At 42.3% G+C, this 21,843-nt stretch overlaps 2 protein-coding genes across 2 annotated transcripts in view; one reads left to right on the top strand and one right to left on the bottom strand.

Annotated features, from left to right (window-relative positions):
* The first annotated feature begins 92 nt into the window (after positions 1 to 92).
* Positions 93 to 8,823, top strand: LOC138645441 (uncharacterized). The gene is made up of 6 exons (XM_069734774.1): positions 93 to 278; positions 414 to 557; positions 654 to 747; positions 833 to 992; positions 1,089 to 1,241; positions 8,112 to 8,823. Exons 2-6 carry the CDS (start codon positions 430 to 432, stop codon positions 8,252 to 8,254), a joined length of 678 nt encoding a protein of 225 aa, XP_069590875.1. The 5' UTR covers positions 93 to 278; positions 414 to 429; the 3' UTR covers positions 8,255 to 8,823.
* Positions 8,553 to 21,843, bottom strand: part of RHBDL1 (rhomboid like 1) — a 114,868-nt gene continuing 101,577 nt past the window's right edge. The window contains exons 5-8 of the mRNA XM_069734773.1: positions 20,781 to 20,893; positions 13,873 to 13,973; positions 12,828 to 12,888; positions 8,553 to 11,524 (exon numbers count right to left, since the gene is read on the bottom strand). Coding sequence (XP_069590874.1) covers positions 11,253 to 11,524; positions 12,828 to 12,888; positions 13,873 to 13,973; positions 20,781 to 20,893 — 547 coding nt within the window. The 3' untranslated portion in view covers positions 8,553 to 11,252. The remainder of the gene's footprint in view (positions 11,525 to 12,827; positions 12,889 to 13,872; positions 13,974 to 20,780; positions 20,894 to 21,843) is intronic.

Here is a 21,843-nt window from a genome sequence, read left to right as displayed (position 1 = left end):
TTCGTCTTTGATTGGTCAGATTTCTAAACAAGCAACAGGAGACGCCAATCAGCATTCGGCCTCTTGTGGAACGCAAAGCTGAGCTGGAACGCAGTCATGTGACCCAACCAAACTAAGGAGCCAGCTCAGGAGCGCGGGAGAAGGACCTTGCCGGTGACAGGCGGCTGCTCTGTGTGTGGACGTGCAGGGGAATCGGTTATTCGTCATTTTTTTTATTTAAAAAAAAAAAAAAAATTCCCCTTTACTTTTCCGACTACGCTGCTGTGGCGCAGTATTAGGTAAACATCAGGGGTTTCACTATTGAGGCGCCGATTATGCAGATTCTTAGCGACATTGTCTCGCAGGATAATCTTGTGATTGTTTTTCTACCTTTTTTTCCCACATTTTTTTTCTTATTGTTACTGTGAATAAAGAAAAATCCCACCAAAAATGGCTTCCGGGTCCGACCTTTACCACTGCAGCGATCCGAAAAAGTGGCAGCGCGTGTCCGCCGTGTACTGGGAGGTGGTGGCGGCGAAGGCGGCGAAGCAGAAGCGTCTCCTGGAGCTGGAGAAATGGTGAGAGGCGGCGGCGGCCATCGTGGGGGTCAGTCACAAAAAGAATGGCTGCGGAGGGAAAGAGTTAAAAATAACAAGGTTGTGTTATGTGCGCAGGTGTCGGGAGGAGCTGCCGGCCGCCATGGCCGCTCGCCCGCACAGGTCCCTGACGCTGGAGGAGCTGGAGAAGCTGATGGAGTGGAAGCTGACGGTGAGCGCCGGCCTCTTCCCACGGTCGCCATGGTGAGTGACCGCCCCTTTAAGGACGCTCATGGTTTCCCCTTTGTGTCCGGCAGAGGGGGAAGTTTCGTCCGCGCCTGAAGCAGCTGGTGTCGTGTAACTCGGCGGGTGCGGTGGAGCGCTGCTCCGGGAGAGCCTTCCTGCTGCTGCCAGACGTGTCCGCCGCCATCCAGGAGCTGTGCCAGCTGAAGGGCGTCGGCCCGGCCACGGCGTCCGGTGAGTGCGGCCCGCCCACCGCGGTTACCATGGTGACGTTAGCCCGGTGCCACCGTGGTGTGACTGAGAATCCTCTGCCTTCCCCCCCAAATCCAGCGGTGCTGTCAGCCGGCGCCCCGGACATGGCGGCGTTCATGGCAGACGAAGCCGTGGAGAGCGTCCCGGGCCTGTCACCTGTGCAGTACAACGCCAAGCACTACCTGAGGTACCTGGGGGCGCTGCAGCGGAAGGCCGAGGCCCTGAGCAACGGTGAGCGCAGCTCCGGAGTGTAACAGGAATGTATGGACACAGTGAGCGCAGCTCCGGAGTGTAACAGTAATATATGGACACAGTGAGCGCAGCTCCGGAGTGTAACAGTAATGTATGGACACAGTGAGCGCAGCTCTGGAGTGTAACAGTAATGTATGTACACAGTGAGTGCAGCTCCGGAGTGTAACAGTAATGTATGTACACAGTGAGTGCAGCTCCGGAGTGTAACAGGAATGTATGGACACAGTGAGCGCAGCTCCGGAGTGTAACAGTAATGTATGGACACAGTGAGCGCAGCTCCGGAGTGTAACAGGAATGTATGGACACAGTGAGAGCAGCTCCGGAGTGTAACAGTAATGTATGGACACAGTGAGTGCAGCTCCGGAGTGTAACAGGAATGTATGGACACAGTGAGAGCAGCTCCGGAGTGTAACAGTAATGTATGGACACAGTGAGTGCAGCTCCGGAGTGTAACAGGAATGTATGGACACAGTGAGAGCAGCTCCGGAGTGTAACAGTAATGTATGGACACAGTGAGCGCAGCTCCGGAGTGTAACAGGAATGTATGGACACAGTGAGCGCAGCTCCGGAGTGTAACAGTAATGTATGGACACAGCGCAGCTCCGGAGTGTAACAGTAATGTATGTACACAGTGAGAGCAGCTCCGGAGTGTAACAGTAATGTATGTACACAGTGAGTGCAGCTCCGGAGTGTAACAGTAATGTATGTACACAGTGAGTGCAGCTCCGGAGTGTAACAGGAATGTATGTACACAGTGAGTGCAGCTCCGGAGTGTAACAGGAATGTATGGACACAGTGAGTGCAGCTCCGGAGTGTAACAGGAATGTATGGACACAGTGAGAGCAGCTCCGGAGTGTAACAGTAATGTATGGACACAGTGAGCGCAGCTCCGGAGTGTAACAGGAATGTATGGACACAGTGAGCGCAGCTCCGGAGTGTAACAGTAATGTATGGACACAGCGCAGCTCCGGAGTGTAACAGTAATGTATGTACACAGTGAGAGCAGCTCCGGAGTGTAACAGTAATGTATGTACACAGTGAGTGCAGCTCCGGAGTGTAACAGTAATGTATGTACACAGTGAGTGCAGCTCCGGAGTGTAACAGGAATGTATGTACACAGTGAGTGCAGCTCCGGAGTGTAACAGGAATGTATGGACACAGTGAGTGCAGCTCCGGAGTGTAACAGGAATGTATGTACACAGTGAGTGCAGCTCCGGAGTGTAACAGTAATGTATGTACACAGTGAGTGCAGCTCCGGAGTGTAACAGTAATGTAGGTACACAGTGAGTGTAGCTCCGAAGTGTAACAGGAATGTATGTACACAGTGAGTGCAGCTCCGGAGTGTAACAGTAATGTATGTACACAGTGAGTGCAGCTCCGGAGTGTAACAGTAATGTATGTACACAGTGAGCGCAGCTCCGGAGTGTAACAGTAATGTATGTACACAGTGAGCACAGCTCCGGAGTGTAACAGTAATGTATGTACACAGTGAGCGCAGCTCCGGAGTGTAACAGTAATGTATGTACACAGTGAGCGCAGCTCCGGAGTGTAACAGGAATGTATGTACACAGCGCAGCTCCGGAGTGTAACAGTAATGTATGTACACAGTGAGTGCAGCTCCGGAGTGTAACAGTAATGTATGTACACAGTGAGTGCAGCTCCGGAGTGTAACAGTAATGTATGGACACAGTGAGCGCAGCTCCGGAGTGTTACAGTAATGTATGTACACAGCGCAGCTCCGGAGTGTAACAGTAATGTATGTACACAGTGAGCGCAGCTCCGGAGTGTAACAGTAATGTATGGACACAGTGAGCGCAGCTCCGGAGTGTAACAGTAATGTATGGACACAGTGAGCGCAGCTCCGGAGTGTAACAGTAATGTAGGTACACAGTGAGTGTAGCTCCGAAGTGTAACAGGAATGTATGTACACAGTGAGTGCAGCTCCGGAGTGTAACAGTAATGTATGGACACAGTGAGTGTAGCTCCGGAGTGTAACAGTAATGTATGGACACAGTGAGTGCATCTCCGGAGTGTAACAGTAATGTATGTACACAGTGAGCGCAGCTCCGGAGTGTAACAGTAATGTATGTACACAGTGAGCGCAGCTCCGGAGTGTAACAGTAATGTATGTACACAGTGAGAGCAGCTCCGGAGTGTAACAGGAATGTATGTACACAGTGAGTGCAGCTCCGGAGTGTAACAGTAATGTATGTGCGCAGCTCCGGAGTGTAACAGTAATGTATGTACACAGTGAGTGCACCTCCGGAGTGTAACAGGAATGTATGTACACAGTGAGCGCAGCTCCGGAGTGTAACAGTAATGTATGTACACAGTGAGTGCAGCTCCGGAGTGTAACAGGAATGTATGTACACAGTGAGTGCAGCTCCGGAGTGTAACAGGAATGTATGTACACAGTGAGTGCAGCTCCGGAGTGTAACAGTAATGTATGGACACAGTGAGCGCAGCTCCGGAGTGTAACAGTAATGTATGGACACAGTGAGCGCAGCTCCGGAGTGTAACAGTAATGTATGGACACAGTGAGCGCAGCTCCGGAGTGTTACAGTAATGTATGTACACAGTGAGAGCAGCTCCGGAGTGTAACAGTAATGTATGGACACAGTGAGTGCAGCTCCGGAGTGTAACAGTAATGTATGTACACAGTGAGTGCATCTCCGGAGTGTAACAGTAATGTATGGACACAGTGAGCGCAGCTCCGGAGTGTAACAGTAATGTATGTACACAGTGAGTGCATCTCCGGAGTGTTACAGTAATGTATGTACACAGTGAGCGCAGCTCCGGAGTGTAACAGTAATGTATGGACACAGTGAGCGCAGCTCCGGAGTGTAACAGTAATGTATGGACACAGTGAGCGCAGCTCCGGAGTGTAACAGTAATGTATGGACACAGTGAGCGCAGCTCCGGAGTGTTACAGTAATGTATGTACACAGTGAGAGCAGCTCCGGAGTGTAACAGTAATGTATGGACACAGTGAGTGCAGCTCCGGAGTGTAACAGTAATGTATGTACACAGTGAGTGCAGCTCCGGAGTGTAACAGTAATGTATGTACACAGTGAGTGCAGCTCCGGAGTGTAACAGTAATGTATGGACACAGTGAGTGCACCTCCGGAGTGTAACAGGAATGTATGGACACAGTGAGTGCACCTCCGGAGTGTAACAGGAATGTATGTACACAGTGAGCGCAGCTCCGGAGTGTAACAGTAATGTATGTACACAGTGAGTGCAGCTCCGGAGTGTAACAGGAATGTATGTACACAGTGAGTGCAGCTCCGGAGTGTAACAGGAATGTATGTACACAGTGAGTGCAGCTCCGGAGTGTAACAGTAATGTATGGACACAGTGAGCGCAGCTCCGGAGTGTAACAGTAATGTATGGACACAGTGAGCGCAGCTCCGGAGTGTAACAGTAATGTATGGACACAGTGAGTGCAGCTCCGGAGTGTAACAGTAATGTATGTACACAGTGAGTGCATCTCCGGAGTGTAACAGTAATGTATGGACACAGTGAGTGTAGCTCCGGAGTGTAACAGTAATGTATGGACACAGTGAGCGCAGCTCCGGAGTGTAACAGTAATGTATGTACACAGTGAGCGCAGCTCCGGAGTGTTACAGTAATGTATGTACACAGTGAGTGCAGCTCCGGAGTGTAACAGGAATGTATGTACACAGTGAGTGTAGCTCCGGAGTGTAACAGTAATGTATGGACACAGTGAGCGCAGCTCCGGAGTGTAACAGTAATGTATGGACACAGTGAGTGCATCTCCGGAGTGTTACAGTAATGTATGTACACAGCGCAGCTCCGGAGTGTAACAGTAATGTATGTACACAGTGAGCGCAGCTCCGGAGTGTTACAGTAATGTATGTACACAGTGAGAGCAGCTCCGGAGTGTAACAGTAATGTATGTACACAGTGAGTGCAGCTCCGGAGTGTAACAGAAATGTATGTACACAGTGAGCGCAGCTCCGGAGTGTAACAGTAATGTATGTACACAGTGAGTGCAGCTCCGGAGTGTAACAGTAATGTGTGTACACAGTGAGTGCAGCTCCGGAGTATAATACAGGAGGTAACTCAGGATCAGTAATGTATGTACACAGTGACTGCACCAGCAGAATAGTGATTGCAGCTCTGGGGTATAATACAGGATGTAACTCAGGATCAGTAATGTAATGTATGTACACAGTGACTGCACCAGCAGAATAGTGATTGCAGCTCCGGAGTATAATACAGGAGGTAACTCAGGATCAGTAATGTATGTACACAGTGACTGCACCAGCAGAATAGTGATTGCAGCTCTGGAGTATAATACAGGATGTAACTCAGGATCAGTAATGTAATGTATGTACACAGTGACTGCACCAGCAGAATAGTGAGTGCAGCTCTGGGGTATAATACAGGATGGAACTCAGGATCAGTAATGTAATGTATGCACACAGTGACTGCACCAGCAGAATAGTGAGTGCAGCTCTGGAGTATAATACAGGAGGTAACTCAGGATCAGTATTGTAATGTATGTACACAGTGACTGCACCAGCAGAATAGTGAGTACAGCTCTGGAGTATAATACAGGAGGTAACTCAGGATCAGTATTGTAATGTATGTGCACAGTGACTGCACCAGCAGAATAGTGAGTGCAGCTCTGGAGTATAATACAGGAGGTAACTCAGGATCAGTATTGTAATGTATGTACACAGTGACTGCACCAGCAGAATAGTGAGTGCAGCTCTGGAGTATAATACAGGAGGTAACTCAGGATCAGTATTGTAATGTATGTGCACAGTGACTGCACCAGCAGAATAGTGAGTGCAGCTCTAGGGTATAATACAGGATGTAACCCAGGATCAGTAATGTAATGTATGTACATTATCCCTAGTTAGACCGCACATGGAGTACTGTGTCCAGTTTTGGGCACCGGTGCTCAGGAAGGATATAATGGAACTAGAGAGAGTACAAAGGAGGGCAACAAAATTAATAAAGGGGATGGGAGAACTACAATACCCAGATAGATTAGCGAAATTAGGATTATTTAGTCTAGAAAAAAGACGACTGAGGGGCGATCTAATAACCATGTATAAGTATATAAGGGGACAATACAAATATCTCGCTGAGGATCTGTTTATACCAAGGAAGGTGACGGGCACAAGGGGGTATTCTTTGCGTCTGGAGGAGAGAAGGTTTTTCCACCAACATAGAAGAGGATTCTTTACTGTTAGGGCAGTGAGAATCTGGAATTGCTTGCCTGAGGAGGTGGTGATGGCGAACTCAGTCGAGGGGTTCAAGAGAGGCCTGGATGTCTTCCTGGAGCAGAACAATATTGTATCATACAATTATTAGGTTCTGTAGAAGGACGTAGATCTGGGGATTTATTATGATGGAATATAGGCTGAACTGGATGGACAAATGTCTTTTTTCGGCCTTACTAACTATGTTACTATGTTACACAGTGACTGCACCAGCAGAATAGTGAGTGCAGCTCTGGAGTATAATACAGGCTGTAACTCAGGATCAGTAATGTAATGTATGTACACAGTGACTGCACCAGCAGAATAGTGAGTGCAGCTCTGGGGTATAATACAGGAGGTAACTCAGGATCAGTAATTTATGTACACAGTGACTGCACCAGCAGAATAGTGAGTGCTGCTCTGGGGTATAATGCAGGATGTAACTCAGGATCAGTAATGTAATGTATGTACACAGTGACTGCACCAGCAGAATAGTGAGTGCAGCTCTGGGGTATAATACAGAATGTAACTCAGGATCAGTAATGTAATGTATGTACACAGTGACTGCACCAGCAGAATAGTGAGTGCAGCTCTGGAGTATAATACAGGAGGTAACTCAGGATCAGTAATGTAATGTATGTACACAGTGACTGCACCAGCAGAATAGTGAGTGCAGCTCTGGAGTATAATACAGGCTGTAACTCAGGATCAGTAATGTAATGTATGTACACAGTGACTGCACCAGCAGAATAGTGAGTGCAGCTCTGGGGTATAATACAGGATGTAACTCAGGATCAGTAATGTAATGTATGTACACAGTGACTGCACCAGCAGAATAGTGAGTGCAGCTCTGGGATATAATACAGGATGTAACTCAGGATCAGTAATGTAATGTATGTACACAGTGACTGCACCAGCAGAATAGTGAGTGCAGCTCTGGGGTATAATACAGAATGTAACTCAGGATCAGTAATGTATGTACACAGTGACTGCTCCAGCAGAATAGTGAATGCAGCTCTGGGGTATAATACAAGATGTAACACAGGATCAGTAATATATGTACGCAGTGACTGCACCGGCAGAATAGTGAGTGCAGCTCTGGGGTATAATACAGGAGGTAACTCAGGATCAGTAATGTAATGTATGTACACAGTGACTGCACCAGCAGAATAGTGAGTGCAGCTCTGGGGTATAATACAGGATGTAACTCAGGATCAGTAATGTAATGTATGTACACAGTGACTGCACCGGCAGAATAGTGAGTGCAGCTCTGGGGTATAATACAGGAGGTAACTCAGGATCAGTAATGTAATGTATGTACACAGTGACTGCACCAGCAGAATAGTGAGTGCAGCTCTGGAGTATAATACAGGAGGTAACTCAGGATCAGTAATGTAATGTATGTACACAGTGACTGCACCAGCAGAATAGTGAGTGCAGCTCTGGGGTATAATACAGGATGTAACTCAGGATCAGTAATGTATGTACACAGTGACTGCACCAGCAGAATAGTGAGTGCAGCTCTGGAGTATAATACAGGAGGTAACTCAGGATCCGTACAGGATTAGGATCTTCTTTCAGTACCAATAATCTGAGACGATGTGTGTTGCAGCCTCGGATGAAGAATGGACGCCTCACCGTGTGGAACTATGTCTGTGGACTTGGAAAGTAGCCCAACAACTGTGCCCCAAACTCCTGGAGTTCTCAGACGATGAGGAAGAAAATCCTCCTAAGAGGCAGAAGATCCAGCGATGAGCCCTAGAGCAGGATAGTTGTTCCCGTTCACCTCTTCATGCTTTCGTACGATGGTGGTGGCCTCCACTGTATAGTGATAGTTCGGAATACTTGTCACATCCGTTGGGCAGAGGGGTCACATTTGTTAGGGGGTATTTGTGCACTTTGCAGCCTTGTCTGACTCCGCTGCGCTGTGAGCTGTAGTGTTCACCCTGACACTGACCCTGAACAAGTCAGGCGCTCACTGACAGCAGAAGTGTAAATGCAGCTCCGGAGACATAATATCACTGCTGTGCAGAATAATACCGGCTCAGTCATGTACAGCATGTTGATTTTATTCAGTCTTTTTTTTTTTTCAAGCCATTGTTATTTTCCTCATACAATCTTCCCAAATAAGAACAAAATATAAATAACATAAAAAAGCGTTGTGGCACAATCTCCGTCAGTAGAAAATTATCCCTGTTCACTACATTTGGACTGAAATTCATCATTTTTGGCACTTCGGACGTCTTTTCAAGGGTTAAGGGGGCGATATAATAGATACACCATCATTGTATTATACTCTGAATAATAAATATGCTTATAATTTACTTTTTATAATCTCTTCCTTTTGGTCGGTAAATTTGCCTATTGTGAAATATATATATATATTTTTTTCTTTATAACATAGATTTTTGCCTTTTTATTACATTTTATATATATTTATTTTGGAATCTGACACCATTTGTGTGTTATTCAAAATGGCTGCCATTACGTTATACTGGTTGGCTTATACAAAATGGCTGCCAGTCATTTTTTTTTTTTATCTCCTCTTCTTGTCATTGTTGCCTATAGTAACCAATGAGAGCTCAGGTTTCATTTCTGTTGGTTCTGTGGTAAAATAAAAGCAGCACTGCGATTGGTTGCTGTGAGCAGCAAGGCCGATTTAGGAATGAGGCTTAAGTGCGTTTGGATTAGTTCCCATATCAACCAATCGGAGCTTAGCTTTCATTTGTAAAATGCAATGGGAGAAATGAAATGTAGGATCTGATTGGTTGCTCTGTGAAGAAGAACACAAGTGGTAGTTTTCTGTTCTAAAATGGCCGCCAGTCATCCTTCTGGCACCAGAAATGGCCGCCCATTGTCTTGAATATCAAAATGTGAGGTAAAATATTTTTTAGGTTGCGTCTATTTTCTAAATATTTCATATTGTGATCGGAAATTATTATTTTTTATCCCATTTTCTAGGTCAGATGTTAAAAATTGTAACGTGACAGGATTCTCCATGCAGATTGAGAGAAGTTATAAAAACCCAAATAACATTCATGTGTGTCCTGTCAAAACATTTCCCCCTGGTAAGTTGTAGACAGATTGGCGCCATGTTCTCTTCTCCTTTGTGTCATTCTTTATAAGGCTGAAAGGCCGGTAGAAAAAAAAAACTAAAAAAAAAAAAAATTGGATAAATTTTGAGAGGCGCAAAACTGAGGCAACATTGTGAGCGCTACAAAATGTCGGGAGATGGGTTATCATCAGGCAAGAGTGTAATCTGCAAAATCCATGACTAATCCTTTTTTTTTTTTTTTTTGTGATATCCGGAGCTGAATTCATAATTCTTCTGGTTGCCGTTGGAAACAGACAGCGATTTTGGTCAGACTTTGTACTGCTGAATTCTGAATGCAGCTCTGAAGGAATATTCAGGAAAAATAAAGAAATTTCTGCTCCGGAGCAGGAGTTTGTTCCTTTAAATTAAAACATAATAAGATTTCTAATTAAAGAACGATGGAGTCGTAATAATCAGATGCGCTTTGTCGTTACCATGGTAACCCGACTCCCGCAGATTATTATGTAAATCCGCGACTAGAAAGTCTGGATTAGATGAAAGGATGCATCGGCTTCTTCCATGTTGCCCCTCTTTTTTTTTTTTTTTTTTTTTTATTATTTATTTTAATATTTTTTTTAGTTGCTCGTCCGAGGTAAATGGTTCATAATAAACAGGAAATTTAAGGCATTTATTAAAAAACGGCACTTCCCCTTTAAATAATAATTAAAAAATACCGGTAAGCAGGGGTTGAGCGCCAGTACTTGGCAAATGGCACCTTGGTAGAAGGGGCAAATACAGTAATAACGGCACCCCTGTGTCTGCCTCCCAAAATATATAAAAGTTCCTATTGCCTCATTTTTTTAGGGGGGAAAAATGTCAATTTAATTTTTATTTTATTTTTTAAATTCTATATAACACGAACGATCGGCGCTCGCGTAATTTTCAGAACTGATAAAATATATTCTTGTCACAATGTGGAGCGGGGGGTAGAAAAATAAAAAAAATACAAAATGCTGTTTTCAGAAAGAAAAGTCGTACGGACCCAAAAATGGTAATTCTAAAAAAAAAAAAAAAAAAAAACAAGAAAATCCCAGATGCAACTCTAGTAACGGGGGAAAAAAAAAAAACTTTTGGCTCTTGGAAATGGTTTTTTTGGAGCGTTTAGGGGGTAAATACTCTTAAAAGAAGCAGAAAATTGGCGCCGTCCACTGGTAGAGGAAATCGGTGCTCTAAAGTTATATTACCGCCGTCGGCCTCTAGTGGGCAGTATACGCTAGCATCAGTAGTAACCGCGACCGCCATCTTGCCTGAATTGTACTGGCGCCCACTGTGCCTTAAAGGGCCAGTAGCCTTGTATCCGCTATGACATCACAGTGTAAATATTTTTGGGCGGGGTATACTCGCCCGACGATAACCCACCTATTGTTTTAGCTCAATCTACAGGCAGCAGAAGGAGAAAAAAAATTTGATTATAAAAAAAAAAAAAGTCACCTAACCACATATATAGCAAACATCACATGACTCTGCTGTACTGGACGGAGGTGAGAAGGCGGCTCTTCTCCTCCCCCCCGGCTCTTAGTCGTCCTGCTTTCCCCTTGTCGATCTCCTCCTCCGTCCCGCCGGAGGAGGCTTCGGCCATTTTGTCGACCAAGCTCCGATTCAGCACCAGAATAATGTCCGCTGTCGAGGGCGCGATGGGTGTAGGGAGGGTGGCGACGGTCACGGAGGGTGCGGGATCTGGACTCCGAGCAAGTCGTAAGCGAACACATTCCAGAAAATGGCGAACGCCAGGAAGGTGGCGTAGCAAAGCAAGATCACCCACCATCCGCACTGGTCCTGGAGGTTCTCCTCGTAACTCCGCAAGATGGTGAGTCCCATGCTGACCCCGACCGCCGCGCCCGCCAGGTGCGCCATGAAACTGGGCTGAGGGCCAGCGGCCGGTAAAGGAGGGGAGAAACGAAGCCAGACTGCGCGGCCCACCTCCGAGCTCACTGCGGAGAAAGAGAAGAGCGTCACTCTGGATTCAGGGTACGTGCACACGTTCAGGACAAAAAACGGACATTTCTGCCAGAAATCCGCATGCGTTTTTTTATCCGGTTTTTACTTCTTTTTTTTTTTTTTTCTTTCTAGAGCTTTCCCAATGCATTAAATAGCGGGATAAACGCGAAAAATCCTCAAAATTAATGAACATGCTGCTTTTTTTTACCGCAATGCGTTTTTTTTTCGTGGAAAAAGATGCATCATGTGCACAAAAATTGCAGAATGGATTCTAAATGATAGGATGCATACGTATGCGTTTTTATCGAGGGGAAAAAACGCAACGTGTGCACACAGCCTTAGGCTATGTGCACACGTTCAGGATTTCCCGCAGAAAATTCCTGAGAAAAAACGGACATTTTCTGCAAGAAATCTGCATGCGGTTTTGCCGCGTTTTTTTCCGGACATTTCCCAATGCATTTTGTAGTGGGAAAACCGCAAAATTAATGAACATGCTGCGGTTTTTACCGCGATGCGTTTTTTTTCGCGGAAAAAAAAACGCATCATGTGCACAAAACATGCGGAATTCATTCTAAATGATGGGATGCTTATTGTATGCGTTTTTTTTTTGCGGTTTTATAGCGTTTTTATCGGAAAAAAACGCAATGTGCGTACACAGCCTAAGTGGTAAAAAAAAAAAAATGATATCTACTTTCTATTTTTGATTTTTTTCTAATATCTGTTATTTATTTTTCCTTGATGCAGCTTCGTGAGGGTTTGTTTTTTTTTTTTTTTTTTTTTTTGCACAATAACCTGATGTTCTTATTGATAACATTTTGGGGTATATACTATGTTTGGATCACTTTTTATTGTATTTAAAAAAAAAAAAAAAAAAAAATTGGGCAAGGTGTATGAATGGAAAAATCACAATTTATTTTTTTTTTATTGTGTCTTATGGTAGATTGGACTTTTATGGGCGCAGTGATGCCAGATTTGCTTTATTTCTTTTGTTTGGATTTTATTTTTTATTTATTTTTTTTATTTTTTTAACGTGATCATTTTGATCAATTTTTTTTATATATACTTCTATACTACAGTATTGCAATATATATTAGAAGTGACGTTCTCCTGCCAAGGGCTTCACAGGAGGAAAATAATGGCCGCAATGGTCCCCTGGTGCCATGAGAACTCATCGGCACCCCACGGAGAATCCCTTTAAACGCCATTATTTGGCCACGATATTATTTGGTCACGATATTCACTCATAAGACGGAAGATTAAAGGAGTAAAATCTTTTCTAGCGGGGTGAATACTTACTGCAGACCAACGCAAGAACCATTCGGAGAACCTTGTACGGACAGCGCATCCCGGCCCAGTTCTGCCAGGAAGAGAAGTGAGAGGTTATCGGGAGCCAGCCGGTGTACAGGGACATGTTGGTTGTCCCATCCCCAAGATCCTATCCCAATATATAGTAGGTATAAAATTTAGCAAAAAATACCTCCAATTAGAAATGTATAGTTCTTCTGATTAGCTATGCCATTTACCCCATGTGCGGGGCACTGCAGTAGCTTAGGTATCCATGGTTATGGCCACTAGCAACTAACTGTCAGTGTATGAGTGGTAGTAACCATGGATGCCTAAGCTAATGCAATGCTCTGCACATGGAGTAAGCAAGATAGCTAATCAGAAGAACTATACTACATTTGTATTTGAAGGTATTTGCTAATATTATTCTACCCACTACATATTGGGATCAGATCTTGGAGATGGAAATACCCCCTAAACACTAGGGCTGCACAGCGACATGTGAGGCCATCGGAGTCCTGACGCACAGGCATGGTGGTTTCTACATTTCGGAATTGTGACCGTTAATATTTCAGGCCGGGCTTTGACTTGTAAGTGAATTTAGGTCAGGATGTGGTTGCTATGGTAACCATGACTAGGCCTTGTCCTGTTCTCATGCCTCCCTGTTACTGAGGGCGCCGTGACTGCAGCCGAGCCTCCCTGTAATGACAGGACCCCCATCCCGTATGCCGCCGCTCCGGCCCCGTGTCACAGAATAATCCTCCAGCGGAGGAAAATCCTCTGTGCGCCGTCAGCTCCGCTCCTCACCGCCCGTGTCACTAGTGCCGAGCTGTCGCCTCCCCTCAGGTCACTGGTGTCACAGGCGGTAGCAGAAGGGCGCAGAGACGAAGACTCAGCCCACATTCATTCTTCTCATATAACCTTCATAAATGTCCTTTAATACTGATGTCACTGCAGTGATTTCTCTGCATCAGGCGCCTCACAGGCGAGGAGGCCGGCGGACATAAGCTAAAATATACGAGATATATATAATGTACAGTATGAGGTAATAACTCACCATAACAACGTTAGCGAGATGGGCAGAACACAGCGCATATACACCGCCCGAGCCCCCCACCAATGGGGCTCTCATGTCTGTGACTGACACTGCAAGGGATCCTGGGAAAAGACAGACATGTTATCGTACAATTCCTATAGTCTTCCCCCATAGGGGGCAGTATTATAGTAGTTATATTCTTGTACATAGGGGCAGTATTATAGTAGTTATATTCTTGTACATAGGGGCAGTATTATAGTAGTTATATTCTTATACATAGGAGGCAGTATTATAGTAGTTATATTCTTGTACATAGGGGCAGTATTATAGTAGTTATATTCTTGTACATAGGGGCAGTATTATAGTAGTTATATTCTTGTACATAGGGGCAGTATTATAGTAGTTATATTCTTGTACATAGGGGCAGTATTATAGTAGTTATATTCTTATACATAGGAGGCAGTATTATAGTAGTTATATTCTTGTACATAGGGGCAGTATTATAGTAGTTATATTCTTGTACATAGGGGCAGTATTATAGTAGTTATATTCTTGTACATAGGGGCAGTATTATAGTAGTTATATTCTTGTACATAGGGGCAGTATTATAGTAGTTATATTCTTGTACATAGGGGCAGTATTATAGTAGTAATATTCTTGTAAATAGGGGCAGTATTATAGTAGTTATATTCTTGTACATAGGGGCAGTATTATAGTAGTTATATTCTTGTACATAGGGGCAGTATTATAGTAGTAATATTCTTGTAAATAGGGGCAGTATTATAGTAGTTATATTCTTGTACATAGGGGCAGTATTATAGTAGTTATATTCTTGTACATAGGGGCAGTATTATAGTAGTAATATTCTTGTACATAGGGGGCAGTATTATAGTAGTAGTAATCTTGTAAATAGGGGCAGTATTATAGTAGTTATATTCTTGTACATAGGGGCAGTATTATAGTAGTTATATTCTTGTACATAGGGGGCAGTATTATAGTAGTAGTAATCTTGTAAATAGGGGCAGTATTATAGTAGCTATATTCTTGTACATAGGGACAGTATTATAGTAGTTATATTCTTGTATATAGGAGCAGTATTATAGTAGTTATATTCTTGTAAATAGGGGCAGTATTATAGTAGCTATATTCTTGTACATAGGGACAGTATTATAGTAGTTATATTCCTGTACATAGGAGCAGTATTATAGTAGTTATATTCTTGTACATAGGAGCAGTATTATAGTAGTTATATTCTTGTACATAGGGGGCAGTATTATAGTGGTTATAGTCTTGTACATAGGGGGCGGTATTATAGTAGTTATATTCTTGTACATAGGGGGCAGTATTATAGTAGTTATATTCTTGTACATAGGAGCAGTATTATAGTAGTTATATTCTTGTACATAGGAGCAGTATTATAGTAGTTATATTCTTGTACATAGGAGCAGTATTATAGTAGTTATATTCTTGTACATAGGAGCAGTATTATAGTAGTTATATTCTTGTACATAGGGGCAGTATTATAGTAGTTATATTCTTGTACATAGGGGCAGTATTATAGTAGTTATATTCTTGTACATAGGGGCAGTATTATAGTAGTTATATTCTTGTACATAGGAGGCAGTATTATAGTAGTTATATTCTTGTACATAGGAGCAGTATTATAGTAGTTATATTCCTGTACATAGGAGCAGTATTATAGTAGTTACATTCTTGTACATAGGGGGCAGTATTATAGTAGTTACATTCTTGTACATAGGAGCAGTATTATAGTAGTTATATTCTTGTACATAGGAGGCAGTATTATAGTAGTTATATTCTTGTACATAGGGGCAGTATTATAGTAGTTATATTCTTGTACATAGGGGGCAGTATTATAGTAGTTATATTCTTGTACATAGGGGCAGTATTATAGTAGTTATATTCTTGTACATAGGGGCAGTATTATAGTAGATATATTCTTGTACATAGGGGCAGTATTATAGTAGTTATATTCTTGTACATAGGGGCAGTATTATAGTAGTTATATTCTTGTACATAGGAGCAGTATTATAGTAGTTATATTCTTGTACATAGGGGCAGTATTATAGTAGATATATTCTTGTACATAGGGGCAGTATTATAGTAGTTATATTCTTGTACATAGGGGCAGTATTATAGTAGTTATATTCTTGTACATAGGGGGCAGTATTATAGTAGTTATATTCTTGTACATAGGGGCAGTATTATAGTAGTTATATTCTTGTACATAGGGGCAGTATTATAGTAGATATATTCTTGTACATAGGGGCAGTATTATAGTAGATATATTCTTGTACATAGGAGGCAGTATTATAGTAGTTATATTCTTGTACATAGGGGCAGTATTATAGTAGTTATATTCTTGTACATAGGGGGCAGTATTATAGTAGTTATATTCTTGTACATAGGGGCAGTATTATAGTAGTTATATTCTTGTACATAGGGGCAGTATTATAGTAGATATATTCTTGTACATAGGGGCAGTATTATAGTAGTTATATTCTTGTACATAGGGGCAGTATTATAGTAGTTATATTCTTGTACATAGGAGCAGTATTATAGTAGTTATATTCTTGTACATAGGGGGCAGTATTATAGTAGTTATATTCTTGTACATAGGGGCAGTATTATAGTAGTTATATTCTTGTACATAGGGGCAGTATTATAGTAGATATATTCTTGTACATAGGGGCAGTATTATAGTAGTTATATTCTTGTACATAGGGGCAGTATTATAGTAGTTATATTCTTGTACATAGGAGCAGTATTATAGTAGTTATATTCTTGCACATAGGAGCTGTATTATAGTAGTTATATTCTTGTACATAGGAGCAGTATTATAGTAGTTATATTCTTGTACATAGGAGCAGTATTATAGTAGTTATATTCTTGTATATAGGGGCAGTATTATAGTAGTTATATTCTTGTACATAGGAGGCAGTATTATAGTAGTTATATTCCTGTACATAGGGGCAGTATTATAGTAGTTATATTCTTGTACATAGGGGCAGTATTATAGTAGTTATATTCTTGTACATAGGGGCAGTATTATAGTAGTTATATTCCTGTACATAGGGGAAGTATTATAGTAGTTATATTCTTGTATATAGGGGCACAATTATCTTATATATAATTATCTAAGGGTCACTTCTGTCTGTCTGTCCGTCCTTCTGTCTTGGTTATTCATTCGCTGATTGGCCTCGCCAGCTGCCTGTCATGGCTGCCGCGACCTATCAGCAACGGGCACAGTCCGGAACAAAATGGCCGCTCCTTACTCCCCGAAGTCAGTGCCTGTCGCCCGCATACTCCCCTCCAGTCACCGCTAACACAGGGTTAATGCCAGCGGTAACGGACCGCGTTATGCCGCGGGTAACGCACTCCGTTACCGCCGTTATTAACCCTGTGTGTCCCCAACTTTTTACTATTGACGCTGCCTATGCGGCATCAATAGTAAAAAATGTAATGTTAAAAATAATAATAAAAAAAACTGCTATACTCGTGCCGGCCGCCATCTTCCGTTGCAGGTTCCGGTGGCAGAAGGACCTGCCATGACGTCACGGTCATGTGACCGCTACGTCATCACAGGTCCTGCGCTAATACCAACCCTGGGACCGGAAGCTGCCGTGGACTACAAGAGCTCCCTCGGAAAGGTGAGTATATGTTTATTTTTTTACCTGTGACAAACCTGGCTGGGCAATATACTACGTGGCTCTGTGCTGTAAACTACGTCACTGGGCAATATACTACATAACTGGGCAATATACTGCGTGACTGGGCAATATACTACGTGACTGGGCAATATACTACGTGGCTGGGCAATATACTACGTGGCTGGGCAATATACTACGTGACTGGGCAATATACTACGTGACTGGGCAATATACTACGTGGCTCTGTGCTGTAAACTACGTCACTGGGCAATATACTACATAACTGGGCAATATACTGCGTAACTGGGCAATATACTGCGTGACTGGGCAATATACTACGTGACTGGGCAATATACTACGTGACTGGGCAATATACTACATAACTGGGCAATATACTACGTGGCTGGGCAATATACTACGTGACTGGGCAATATACTGCGTGACTGGGCAATATACTACATAACTGGGCAATATACTACGTGGCTGGGCAATATACTACGTGACTGGGCAATATACTGCATAACTGGGCAATATACTACATAACTGGGCAATATACTACGTGGCTGGGCAATATACTACGTGTTTGGGCAATATACTACGTAACTGGGCAATATACTACATGTCTGGGCAATATACTACGTGGCTGGGCAATATACTACGTCACTGGGCAATATACTATGTGACTGGGCAATATACTACGTGGCTGGGCAATATACTACGTGGCTGGGCAATATACTACGTGACTGGGCAATATACTACGTGACTGGGCAATATACTACGTGGCTGGGCAATATACTACGTGGCTGGGCAATATACTACGTGACTGGGCAATATACTACGTGGCTGGGCAATATACTACGTGGCTGGGCAATATACTACGTGACTGGGCAATATACTACGTGGCTGGGCAATATACTACGTGGCTGGGCAATATACTACGTGGCTGGGCAATATACTACGTGGCTGGGCAATATACTACGTGGCTGGGCAATATACTATGTGGACATGCATATTCTAGAATACCCGATGCGTTAGAATCGGGCCACCATCTAGTAGTAGTTATATTCTTGTACCTACATGACAGTATTATAGTAGTTATATTCTTGTAAATAGGGGGCAGTATTATAGTAGTTATATTCTTGTATATAGGGGCAGTATTATAGTAGTTATATTCTTGTACATAGGAGCAGTATTATAGTAGTTATATTCTTGTACATAGGGGCAGTATTATAGCAGTTATATTCTTGTACATAGGAGCAGTATTATAGTAGTTATATTCTTGTACATAGGGAGCAGTATTATAGTAGTTATATTCTTGTACATAGGAGCAGTATTATAGTAGTTATATTCTTGTACATAGGGAGCAGTATTATAGTAGTTATATTCTTGTACATAGGGGGCAGTATTACAGTAGTTATATTCTTGTACATAGGGGCAGTATTATAATAGTTACATTCTTGTACAGAGGGGGCGGTATTATAGTAGTTATATTCTTGTACATAGGAGCAGTACTATAGTAGTTATATTCTTGTACATAGGAGCAGTATTATAGTAGCTATATTCTTGTACATAGGGGCAGTATTATAGTAGTTATATTCTTGTACATAGGGGCAGTATTATAGTAGTTATATTCTTGTACATAGGGGCAGTATTATAGTAGTTATATTCTTGTACATAGGGGCAGTATTATAGTAGTTATATTCTTGTACATAGGGGCAGTATTATAGTAGTTATATTCTTGTACATAGGAGCAGTATTATAGTAGTTATATTCTTGTACATAGGAGCAGTATTATAGTAGTTATATTCTTGTACATAGGAGCAGTATTATAGTAGTTATATTCTTGTACATAGGGGGCAGTATTATAGTAGTTATATTCTTGTACATAGGAGCAGTATTATAGTAGTTATATTCTTGTACATAGGGGGCAGTATTATAGTAGTTATATTCTTGTACATAGGGGGCAGTATTATAGTAGTTATATTCTTGTACATAGGAGCAGTATTATAGTAGTTATATTCTTGTACATAGGGGGCAGTATTATAGTAGTTATATTCTTGTACATAGGGGGCAGTATTGTAGTTATATTCTTGTACATATGAGCAGTATTATAGTAGTTATATTCTTGTACATAGGGGCAGCATTATAGTAGTTATATTCTTGTACATAGGGGGCAGTATTATAGTAGTTATATTCTTGTACATAGGGGGCAGTATTATAGTAGTTATATTCTTGTACATAGGGGGCAGTATTGTAGTTATATTCTTGTACATATGAGCAGTATTATAGTAGTTATATTCTTGTACATAGGGGCAGCATTATAGTAGTTATATTCTTGTACATAGGGGGCAGTATTATAGTAGTTATATTCTTGTACATAGGGGCAGTATTATAGTAGTTATATTCTTGTACATAGGGGGCAGTATTATAGTAGTTATATTCTTGTACATAGGAGCAGTATTATAGTAGTTATATTCTTGTACATAGGGGCAGCATTATAGTAGTTATATTCTTGTACATAGGGGGCAGTATTATAGTAGTTATATTCTTGTACATAGGAGGAGTATTATAGTAGTTATATTCTTGTACATAGGAGCAGTATTATAGTAGTTATATTCTTGTACATAGGGGCAGTATTATAGTAGTTATATTATTGTACATGGGGGACAGTATTAGTTAGTAGTTATATTCTTGTACATAGGGGCAGTATTATAGTAGTTATATTCTTGTACATAGGAGCAGTATTATAGTAGTTATATTCTTGTACATAGGAGCAGTATTATAGTAGTTATATTCTTGTACATAGGGGCAGTATTATAGTAGTTATATTCTTGTACATAGGGGCAGTATTATAGTAGTTATATTCTTGTACATAGGGGCAGTATTATAGTAGTTATATTCTTGTACATAGGGGCAGTATTATAGTAGTTATATTCTTGTACATAGGGGCAGTATTATAGTAGTTATATTCTTGTACATAGGAGCAGTATTATAGTAGTTATATTCTTGTACATAGGGGCAGTATTATAGTAGTTATATTATTGTACATGGGGGACAGTATTAGTTAGTACAGTAGAGATATTTTTCACGGTTTTGTCGAGCAATAGTTGAATGTCTTGAAAGGTGACAACTGTGCCTGTGAGACAGAAATGTGCATAGAACAGTTTTCACTTCCCTTGACTTGAGGTTACAATGAACACTAATTTTTGTCTCTGATTAAAAATATTGTTTCTGTAGCTGGTAAGATGATGGACTCACCCGCCAGCACCCCGGCCAGGTACAGGAAGCTGATCCTCAGCACCCCGTGAACCATCTCTAGCGGCACGCCAATCATTAGCTGGAGGAGGGTGTTAAAGCCGAGCTGCTCCAAGCTGGAAATGTCACATAAAGGGTCAATTGTAGAGCAGATCGAGGTGATGTCAGTAATTAGTAAATTCGTTAGTGCTTTTGTTTTCAGCCACATTCATTCTCATGCAATGGCCAGAAAGTCTGACTACTCTGATCTGATACCTGTGGTGAGAGTGGTTGTCACTTTCTAACTATCGATCTTATTTATCGGAATTGTCTGCAGCCATCATGTTCTACCTTCTCCACATTCTCCTCCTCTGCATTTCTTTCCTTTACCTCTGTAGAAAATATTCTAGATTTCTCTGCGACTCGCTGATCCATCGTCCGATTAATGCGCCATTTCTTTAACAAAAAACTTAACCAAGTAAACACCGAGCACGAATATGAAGCTGCGACTCAGTGATTTCACCCCCGGTCACGGAAGCCTCTATTAAGCCTCTACGTGCTCTTGTCTGATCCCCTGTGAACGGCGGCGGGGGCTTTGCTGAGTGAAGCCTTTTCAGGTTCAGGAGTTTTGTTATTGCGTGCGCCATTAAAAATGACTCCTGGCGTCATCTCTAAGTGTGAGAGTAAAGTCGTATTTCCTGGCTGAGCGCCCGGAGCCATCGTCGCCGCAGTTCCTTCAGAAACATCTATTCGCTTTGGCAAGTGGTCGTATTTCTGAAATAATCCGCCTCTATTTGCATTAAGCACAAGATGTTAAAAAATCGCTTCCACCTTCGATGGCGGCGGAGAAATATCCCATAACCCACGGTTAGTAATTACAGCAATGTGAAATCCACTTCAGTGTCGTGTGCTAGTTAATAAAACTGTTCATGGAAACTGTCCGCAAGCTGCTATCGATTGTTTTGTTTTTTTGATATTTGGACTAAAATATCTAACGATGGAAACATTTTCAGCCTTGAGGTCCGACCTCTGTGACACCCTGCATTCTGAAAATGAAGGTTTCAATTAATTTGGCCTTGATTTCCCC

The sequence above is a fragment of the Ranitomeya imitator genome, chromosome 7, assembly GCF_032444005.1.
Source record: "Ranitomeya imitator isolate aRanImi1 chromosome 7, aRanImi1.pri, whole genome shotgun sequence".
NCBI lineage: Eukaryota > Metazoa > Chordata > Amphibia > Anura > Dendrobatidae > Ranitomeya > Ranitomeya imitator.
This window is presented reverse-complemented; position numbering and strand designations above follow the sequence as displayed.